Here is an 11073-nt window from a genome sequence, read left to right as displayed (position 1 = left end):
ATTAGAACACGAACGGGCGTGTAAGCTTATCGGGCAATATTGCGCATTCGAGTCTAAGTGCTCGCAGAAAGGAAGTTATGCCGAATAGCTCCTCGATTGGTACGAAACGAACAGCTACAGCGGTTTACATGCGTTTATTAGAACGCATAAAAACGATATTTTTAAATAGCTTATGTATGTCACGTAAGACGAACTAATGTTAGATTAGTATAAAGAATATAGAGGAGTTCAAAATAACATTAAAATAAAAGAAAAGTAATACAAGCGACTAAATTTCCTTTATATATTTATTACTTTATATGAAGGAATGGAAATTTATAAAAATTCATATAATAATATTTTCTTTATATATTACTTTATACGTAGTATTATACGCAAAGTTTCTTTACAAGAAGAGTGTATATAACTATTCCTTGTGAAAATAATGTTCGTAAAATCGTCGTAACATTTACCACGGATTTACTAGTACAGAAGATATCGTGGAAACGAACTAGTCGGCTTCCGCGACTATTACCTTAATTCGCATACTCGCGCGTTTCGCATAACATCTAAATTTCATAGCTCGCACCGCGACAGGCAGCGCCTACTCGCATCGCGCAAATGTGCGCACTCAGAGAGCACGTGCATTAAATACCTACGGAATCGTATAGCTTCTTACGGAGTGCCATAAGATTACACGAATGGAGAAAAGAGGGTGAAAGGGCGAGACGCTTATTAAGTTAGTCTCGAAGATTCCTGAGCGAGCGCAACGTACGAATTATACGATCTACCTTCGTGCGATGTAGCGCACCGCAGCGACCGCGAACGATGATCGTTACGAAGACGAAGACGAAGGCGAAAACGAAGACGAAGTCGTCGAAAACAACCGGACGACGATGACGACCTGCTAGAAGAATGAAGACGAAGAGGCCGGGAGAGACGGAAGACAACGACGAAAGATGACGATGACCACGGATGAACGCTGTCTACGTTCAGGCCAGGGTGAAAGTAATGACAGTGAAACACGCGCGTATATACGCGAGAAACCGCGCACATCGGCACCGGGCGACGTGTACATGACTGGTGCTTAAGCCATTTTTCGATACGACCGGTACTTAGATGCACGCCGGACTCGAGCCGCCCGCTGGGCTTTCCCAGAGAAGAAGCCACCGCCAAAGATCCGGCGTCCTTGAGAAACTCGAGGAGGCCGAGGACGGCATGGTCGGCCACGACAGAGAGGAGCGCATGTTCCCGTGCGAGGAAAGAAGAGAAAGACAATAATCGTAGAACGGATCTTACGATCTATCCTTCGCCTAAGCGAGACTTGGTCGATCATTCAAGATGATCGTCGCTGTGCCTCGTGTATGGATGGAAATGGGGCCAAAAGCGCAACGGGTTACTTTCTTTTCAACAAGTATCTCTTTCCACTGAAAACTCTCGAAAAATAAAGAGGCATGAATATATAGTTGGAAAATTGTATTAGATTTAATACATTTCACATGTCCTAAACGATTTATTCAAATTTTTATGTTAATTTAATATAAGATGAATATGTTAGAAAGCAACATAAATATTATGTAAGAAGAATGAATATATAAAAGGTAGTATTGACACAATTTGCAAATAAACTGTGGAAGCACATTTTTTTAGTAAAATTAATATTTATGATATGTTAAATTAACACGTATTTTATTCATTAATTTTAAAGTTTACATTTAAAACATTATTTTTATGTTATTTGTTCACTTACTTATAAATTGTGTTACTTCGACATTAAGAAATGTTGAATCAATTTAACATAAAATATTTAAATATTTACATCATGTTAAATTAATACTCGATTGTATTAAAAATTCAATACAAAATTTTAATGAGGACTCGAATGGATCGTTTTCAACATAAATATTAAATATTTCTTTTACTGTGTATTTTTATAGAGCTACCATTTTTGCTTTATAATGAAAAGTTCAATATAAAGTTTAATGGATCACATTTGATTTAATATATTAGACCTAATACTCGATAAATTTAAAAATTGTAAAAAAGATGCTTTTCTAATAGATATTTAACAAACTATTATTACTTATCTAAATATGACAGTATTAATGTTTGCGTATGATGTTACTACCGCAATGATGAACTATTAAACCAATTACGATAGTAAATGCTTCAACACGCGCGTAATTACTAATTGTTGCTACTACGAACGTGATAGTTTGATTGGTACGAGACACGACATGTTTCAATAGCGAATAATTAAACGTTATCGGCATATTTAACAATCATATAGAACTTATTTCACGTCACGAGAAATAATGACTTTTGTTTCAATTTTGTCCAATAATTTTTTCATTTTGAATTAATATAAATATATAGACGCAAACGTAATCATAAAGTACATGTACAGTTATACAAAACTAATTATCCGGACAGTGCACTATTATTACATCGATGATTTTTTTAAACAATTTTCCGGATGTTAAAAAGTGTGTGTGTGCTCCATATACGCATTACGGCACTGATTTCGCAGTTATTCAAATATAAATATAAACTATCAGTGCCGTAATGCTTACATAAAAACATAATTTTTAACGGACAACAATTTGAAAAAATTATCGATATGATGGCACACTATCTGGATAATTAGTTCCGTGACTGTATTATATTATATATAATAGGACTAAAAGAAATAATTTAACAAATTTATATTACGTTAATCTTATTGAAGTTTCTCTCGCAGGTAAAAGCTGGTATTTCAATTGTTCGTCAATTTATGAGTTGTTAGGTATTGTGAAGTTATTGTTACGAGGGATACCCGGAAATTGTTAACCGCACTTGCTATTGATTTACAGGTAATGTCATGTTTAACTATCCCTGTGGCTGTAATAACATAATTGACGTTTTTAGTGTTTAAAACATCGATTTTCTGCACCTCAATAGTAGGAGCGATCCTTATACTGCATTCTCCGTGAGATACCGCCGATTAACGTGTCCATCAACGTGATTCGTATAGGTGAAAGGGCGCTGAAAGCACGCGGACAAGATATGTTGCTGTCTATGCCACTTTCTCGCTGCATCGCGCTTCTTTCTCTTTTCACGGATTTTTCGCGTTTTCGCTTTCCGTGCTCTGAGAGCCAGTGGACAAACTTGAGGTCATTCGGAGCGACATAATCAATGATAAGAGTCGACGTAGATTCCGGCAAGACTTCCGAGTACTCAAGATGCCCTGATAAATTCGCGATATCGCGAAGTTATCTGGTGATATATAGACATAGACGGTTATGTGTACGTAGATATATAACGTAAAAGTTGGAGTAAAAATCGGGTTACGTCGAAATATTTTCTTAGATTCCCTTCCCGCTGCGAATCTTTTTCTTCACTATGTGTGTACATGTGCGTGTGCATATAAGTGTATATACGCTGCATGTGATGGACCGAAGTACTTTAGAAACTTTTCGTGTCAGGTGGATATGCCGAGCACTCGAAGGTGCCTCTAAAAATTACGGATGCTTTAGTTTAGTACCCTAGCGAGCGAATTTAAACGAAAAATTCGCATTCGTCAAAACGTAACGCGATAAAAGAGAAGCAAAAAGAAATAAATTATGGTGTCATATGTCAAAATAGAGAGACAATAGCGAACTCATGCCATCGATTTCGTAACCGCAAATAAAATCGCACATCGACGGGAGAAATGTCGCAAACACAGCACTAGAAAATAATCTCTGGATCATAGTACTGACGATAAATTTAATAAAATATTTGGAAAAAAACGTCAATTTTGTACATTCCAATATCTTTCGATCATGTTATAGATAAAAATAATAATTGATTTTAATATAATAACATAAAATAATGTCAGATTACAAAATAAGAAAACTGCAAAAAAGGGCAATATTAAGTATTATTAAAATAAAACGACGAGCTTTATGAAAGATTGGCGCAACCAAACTGCCTTTAATATCTCGGATTAACTCTAAATCAATATTCGATAAAATATCGGGAACAAAATTTCTCGTTTTAATATGTCTTTTCATCATTGGCAAACATAGACGATTAAAGTCTTATAAAATTTATTATCTTTTTTTCCACTCATTTTTTAAATTTTCATAAACTTTAATATCGGTATTGCACATTTCAATATGAAAGGATCATTTTTTATCTCTAGGGCAGAAACCTAAATATCCGATCAAAAATATACAATATCAGAAGGATAAAAATAATAAAACTATAAATCATATATAGATGAATTCGATTAACTAAACAGAGTTACTTTACAATTTTCTTTTGAAGTTCGATCCGTTTATATCATTTTGAATATATATGCGACTAATAATGTCTATATAATAATTATTATTTCATTAAAGTAATAACGTGTAATTACTTTAATTTATTATCGTTTTCATGTCAATTATCTTTTTACAGAAAAAGAGATTCTACATAAATATTTTTCAAATATTAATTACGATAATATGTTAGCTTTACTTACGTATGCTCTTTCAGTATTGTTTCGATCGCATTCGTCACTATAGACCAGATGAAAACGGAACCGTCAGCAGAACCAACCGCTATGTACTGTCCGTCAGGACTGAAAACAGCTCTTGTCCAATCGAATCCCACTTTAAAACCGTCAGCGCTGTAAAATAAAATTAAAATATGACGATTTACTACCTTCAACATTCTACTTATGCATGTATGACAAAAATACACGACCTACCTGAACGATCCGACAATCTTCTTCATTCGTAAATCAATCAGTTTCACCGTGTCATCCCTTACGCAGCTCAAAAGGTAATTTGCGTCTGAAATCGAATAGATTCCTTTATAATTCACAATCGTGCACAAGATTGAATAATATTTAAATTATTCGCGTGTGAATGTTTGCGGCATTGCAACATCAACTGAACAAATATCTCTTATGTATCGAACGCGTAAACCATCAGCAAAAGCGCATCTATAGAATGAGACGCAATAATTCTAAGCGTTAAAAATCTAATTACGATGTAATAAAGTTGTATAGATTCATCGTGTGTTGAAACGATTTTTTTATAATTTTCTTTCGTGTCATATCGATCATATTGACCATTTGAGATTGTTTCATTTCTGTTTTAAATGAATATATAACGACGAACAATAAAAAAAATATCAGAGAGATGCGATATATCTGCTTATCTACAAAAGTTAAAAATCGGACCAACAGTGCTTGACAACACTTGAATTTATTTCATGTTCCGGTGGCAATATCGGCGGATTAATGAAATGCGATAGAATAATATATCTGAATGAAGTACTCTTGTACGAACGGGGCGCATTTGCAGCTGATACAAGTGCTTTGAGAATACTGCAGAATCGTGCGAGCCAATTCATTCATGTCATTAAAACGTTGCGATAAAAAGCGAAAACGATATAACATTATTTGCGTAGCGCGAATAAAATCTATAATATAAATGAAATACATTGTATAGTTGCCGTGAAATACCAATTAATATTTTTCCCTCGTTTAATTATCAATATAAGTACGCGTTTTATATGCTATATAAAATTCATAACATTTCCACTATCGTTCGAATAATTGGGTCATCATCATTTTACATCTCTCGCATAAGATATTCTAGTTTAATCTGATTTATGTTCAATTATTAAACAAAGAAGTATAGTTTTGTTCCAATATTTAAGCTTATACATAATTGCTTATTTGTAGTTACAAACTAGATAAAGTCAGAAACTTTCTGTACTGAATTTATATTTGTACTATTTTCAATATTAATGTAAAGCTATAAAAATTATATTTTTATAATTATACTTAGAACATCTTTCTTTCTTTTAATCAGAATATGAATAAAGTTTCGTAATATTGAGAGAAAATTATAATTATTTATAATTTAATTCTATTGAAAATAAAATTAATATTCTTTAACATAAACAATACAAATTAAATACAATGTACATATCAATATTCACACTTTGTGACATAATATCGGTGATACTTTTATTTAATTTTATATTTTATATAAATAATTACCATGATAATAACCAATTGTTTCATTTGACATACCTTAATCGATATTGTAATATGTATAAGCAAATTCCATATAGTTACATATTATAAAATCAAAATCCTGTTCTCCGATATTATATTAGACGTAATTATGATATCGTAACGATATCAAATATCATTGGAGATCGCATTAAATAGATCGTATTAAATATTATATATATTTATGGGAGGGGGAGGGGGGATAATACAATAAGTTGCAATAATCAAAATTGCAACGACATAGTTCATTTTGCAACACAAAATAAAAATTTCTTTTGTGTTGCTGTTGTATTGATTGTTGGTAGTATACCCATTTAATATTTAAAAAAGTTTAAATCTTTAATTGGTTAAACTATTAAAATAAATCAATTTACCACGGGATAAATCTAAAGATGTAACTTTTCCTTCTAATAGAATGTCATTTGAGCTGGATTCGGCTCTAGTATCCCAAAACCTGATCCTTTGATCAAAATGACCACTGATTATCGTGGAACCAGCTCCGTCGGAAGTTACGAGATCATTACAACTCGAACCGGCGAATTTCGTTTCTATACCTGCAACATAAAATTTCTTATTCTTAAAGAATGCGGTCAGTTATTATTTGATTATTTTATATATATTCAATTAGATAAATTTTTTTAAAGAATTACATAAGATTTTCTTAATAAGAAATAATCTTTTTTTCGTTTAAGTAAAAATTATATTAATTTTATATACGAATGATACAAATAGAGAGCAAGAAGAATTAATCACTCGATTAATTATATTGTTTTTTAAATATCTTCAATAATATTGAAGATATTTAGAAAATAATTATTAATGAAAATTTTAATAAATTCTTTGTTGTCCAGTTCATCTATGTATAGTAATTAGAAGATAAATTATTATAAAGTATAATAATTTATTATACTTATGTACGTATTATTAATTATGATCATGAATTCTGATGAAAAAGTTACTGAAGTGTTTTTTATACTAGATAGAATCTTTAGAATACGCAGGCTTTCAGAGCAAATTCATTGTAAATTCGTCTTTTAAAGATAAATTATACACAAATTGATCACACTGCATTCTGCATTTAATTTGAGCATTCCACGAGAATGATAGAATTACGTTCTCGGGAATTGTGCATACGTGCCGACTTTAAACGGAGCGAGTTTAACAGTGATTGTATCGAATGTGAATCACGGCTGGTTTCCTGTTTCAAACTGTAGCTCTACCTAGTAGCAGCTTTCATCGATCTCCACGCTGAAATAAGCAGGATTTCAAACTTAATTTACGTCGGGAAATGACATTCGCGTCGCCATGTTTCCGCGAAGCTCTTGGAAATCGCTAGCGCGTCGCGGAAATGCCCAGCATCAAGACTGGAAACAGGATAAATTACGAGTTTTCCGCTTACAACCTTCCCTTCCCGCTCTTCTATTATACCTTTCCTTAACCTCGGCCTTTGTACGATTACGAATCCGTACGTCAGTATCCATCCTACTTTATCGTGGCTCTGCGTTAAATCAAACGTGATTTATCGTTCGATCGATTAGTCTGTCGAAGTTTCTATAGCGGGACTCGACTAGCGAATGATGTTCGTTTCTACCCGAAAATGGTATTACAAACTCCAATTACTTCGCGACAGTGTACCGTGCCAACGGAGGAAAGCTTCTTCCTTCGGAAGCAAGCTTTGTATGTTTCAAACGTGTATATTCAATTACGATCGCGCCTTAGAAATTCTAATGTCTCTTAATCGTATCATGGAACTTCAATGAAAATTATAATTATGTTTAATTTTCCTTCTTCCTAGAATATCAAATGTTTGTTTTTTTAATATACTAAAACATTTCATTATATTAAAACTTATACTATGTTTAAGTAATTTATTTTAATTATTTAATTAATTTTTTAAAATCTGCTTTTCCCAAAAATTGCGTAATTATGGCAGCTTTTTTTTTACAGAAAAATGATCATCTATTAAAAAAAAAATCGAATATGTGATAAATAAACGCATCGCGAAATTTCCAACCGAGTTATGCAAGATAGAATTTAAAAAATAATAACTGTACATATTTTTATAATTACGTTTAATTTTTCTTCTTCCACTAGAATATCAAATGTTTGTTTTTTAATAATTCCATGGAAAACTTTTATACTGTAGTAATTTATTTTTTTAAATCTGCTTTTCCCAAAAATCGTGTAATTATGATAGCTTTTTTTACGGAAAAATGATCATCTATTGTAAAAGAAATCGAATATGTGATAAATAAATTCGCATCGCAAAATTTCCAAACCAAGTTGTGCAACTTAATTTAAAAAATAATAACTGTACATATTTTTTTTTTATATTTCATAAGCACTTTTGATATGTTTTAACATTACATTCAGATGATGATATGGGTATGACGATGATATGATTACGCGTAGCGTATACTTAATCCTCGTAATTCGATATAAGCTTCAGAGAAAGTGAACTTTACAAGTTTCAAACGCGATAGGGTATCTTTCTGAATAAAATTTCTTTTAAAGTATGTTCGTGCATAAAGAGAAATTTGTATCTCACTTCTACGCCGCACAGTTCATAGACAGTCTTATCTTGCAACAAATAACCGTACCACAATGCATTCGCAACGCGCCGGCTATCACGAGTCAGTAAAATACACGAGACGCGTACGGCTAATAAACGTCAACGTAAAAATCATTAGCAGGCAAAACATGTCTTCACGAGCGCTACCGCGCGGCAAGGCGCACAAAGGGACTTCTACTGTACCGTACTCGAAATAATGCGTGAATGTTTCCATTTGATGACTAGATTTGAGTCATAATGATGATGATGGTAAGACAAGAGTGTTAGCCTTACTTAATCATCGCTTTGTACACATCCCTGTCACAAAGACGATGTTAATTTCTGATATCTAGTTAGACAATCTTTCCTTTCCCTCAAGTACAAATTTTCCTGCAAAAACCCCGACACTTCTTTAGAGATAAAAACAATAATGATCTTTTTTGTACAATAACGTTTTTTAAATATATTTTAATAACGTTTATTTTTACGCTAATAATTTCGCTTAGTATAAAAATAAAAGGCGCAACTAGTTATACTTTTAAATAGATTAAATATGATTGATTAGAATTGATGCAGGATGTTTCATGATTTATGCCATTGAAACAAATACTTCCTTCTTTAACTTAATCTCTGGTAGCCGCGATCAAAAGATGGCAGTAATTTTACGGACGTCAATTCTTGCATGTCATACAAGGATTATCTATATCCCGTATCTATAATATAGTTCTTTATGTACTAGTCCTTAAGCCCAATGTATTATTCAGATAAGTGCATTATATACATACTGTTAACGTGCATCTATCCCTCAAACGAGGCATAAGGGATTACCGGCTTTCCGTAAGCCTTCTTCAACCGTCAGCCATGATAAGAGCTTTCAGGATGTTAATTTGCCCTTCCTCATGCTTTTTGCATTAGTATGTATTCCATATTAATGTACATTTGCTCTTTGAGACATATGTTATTCAAATATATTTCCTTAGATCTACCTTTCATTTTTACGTATTCTTTCATTGAGTTAACTTCTCATTAACGAAAATTTAAATTTAACACACCAGTTTTTTTGATAACTTTTGGAAATTCAATTTTAATTTAGTAATCGTATCCAACTCATATTAATTAAATATAGAATAGATAATTTATTTTTTTATAATTAGCATGACATGACAATTCTCTGTAGAATCGTTTAGTTAATTCTTATGTTTTTACATTTAAAAAATTAAAAATAAAAATTAATAATATTTTAAAGTAATTTTTGTGCATATATTATATGTAAAGAAAAAAAGATTGATTCTCTTTAGTTAGCAAAACACTCGAAAGTGGCATGCAGTGTATACGATAGAAATACAATGATGGCGATTAATTTCTCGGGACGTTAGGGAGCATTTGGCATGTCTTTTCAGTCAGTGGCGAACGCATGACACGAGGTGTTATTTCGTGGGTGCGGTGGAATTCATCTGTCTGCGGCACGATTGTGTCCAGAAGAGTCGCTCGTGTCCACGAAATTGCGCGGCGACGTGGCGAGGTAGATAATAGCGCGATAGAAAACAGCTGATCCACTTTAAGCGTCCTTTTTGTCTTAAAGCGTCCGCGGTAAACAATAATTCACGCTTAAATGCCCTTTCAGCGCCGTTTTCCCATTGTGCGCGCCTCGCGTTCGGAGATTTATTTGTGCGAAACTTTTGTACAAGCACCACCGGTCTTCCTTGATAGTGCGGTTTTCGCTATTTTGCTGTAGGACCACGCCACAACAACAAAAGGCCGCCGCAAGGCTAAAACGGATGTCCCTGAAGTACTTGTGTGTATCCACGCAGGTATCCGCGTGTTTCTCCCTCTTCTTCTCCTGACGTGCACACAATTAACTCGGACTCGTACACAATCAACTACTGAATGACCCGACGAGACGACAGTTATAAATTACGTGACGAAGTTAAGCCACAGGTTAATTACACTGTATTCGCTCTCGGTTGTTATCTGCGTTATATAAAAAAATAAGATAGATTCTTTGCCTCAAGTGCGCACAGTGCGTTCGCCAACGAAAAAAGTTTTGTATTTATGTAACAAGTTTGATGACCAACCGCAAACTCAGACGAGCGATTTGTGATGGCGCACGACTTCTTACATTAATTATCGCCAACTAAAACTTCGGTACTGTATCACTTTAGGCGACTTGATTTAAGGAGATACACTTTTCGAAATTACGCTCTTCAACTTTCATAAGGGCTTGCATATCGCAAAGTAATGCAGTTCTCTTGCTGTGCTCGGCGTTATGTAGGAAACTTCGCACTTTTCGCTTGCAGTATTAACTTAATATAAAAGACATGGAATTCTTGAGTTTATCAAGATCGGTTCAAATAATAAATTCATTTAACTTGCAATTTCATTGTAACACAATAAGAAAAAATTGCTCATTTGACTAAATTAATTTTGTTTGTCTTTATTTCTTTCGATAAAGAATATTTGTATTTAAATCAAACATCACATTTGACTTAAATATGTACATTCTTCAACG

At 33.2% G+C, this 11073-nt stretch overlaps 1 protein-coding gene across 1 annotated transcript in view; it reads right to left on the bottom strand.

The window, feature by feature from the left end:
* Positions 1 to 2912: 2912 nt before the first annotated feature.
* LOC108692839 (autophagy-related protein 16-1) overlaps positions 2913 to 11073 on the bottom strand; it is a 389033-nt gene continuing 380872 nt past the window's right edge. The window contains 4 exon segments of the mRNA XM_018201347.1: positions 2913 to 3125; positions 4462 to 4612; positions 4694 to 4778; positions 6388 to 6567. Coding sequence (XP_018056836.1) covers positions 2913 to 3125; positions 4462 to 4612; positions 4694 to 4778; positions 6388 to 6567 — 629 coding nt within the window.

Source organism: Atta colombica, unplaced genomic scaffold (genome assembly GCF_001594045.1).
Source record: "Atta colombica isolate Treedump-2 unplaced genomic scaffold, Acol1.0 scaffold107, whole genome shotgun sequence".
In the NCBI taxonomy this organism is placed as follows: Eukaryota; Metazoa; Arthropoda; class Insecta; order Hymenoptera; family Formicidae; genus Atta; species Atta colombica.
This window is presented reverse-complemented; position numbering and strand designations above follow the sequence as displayed.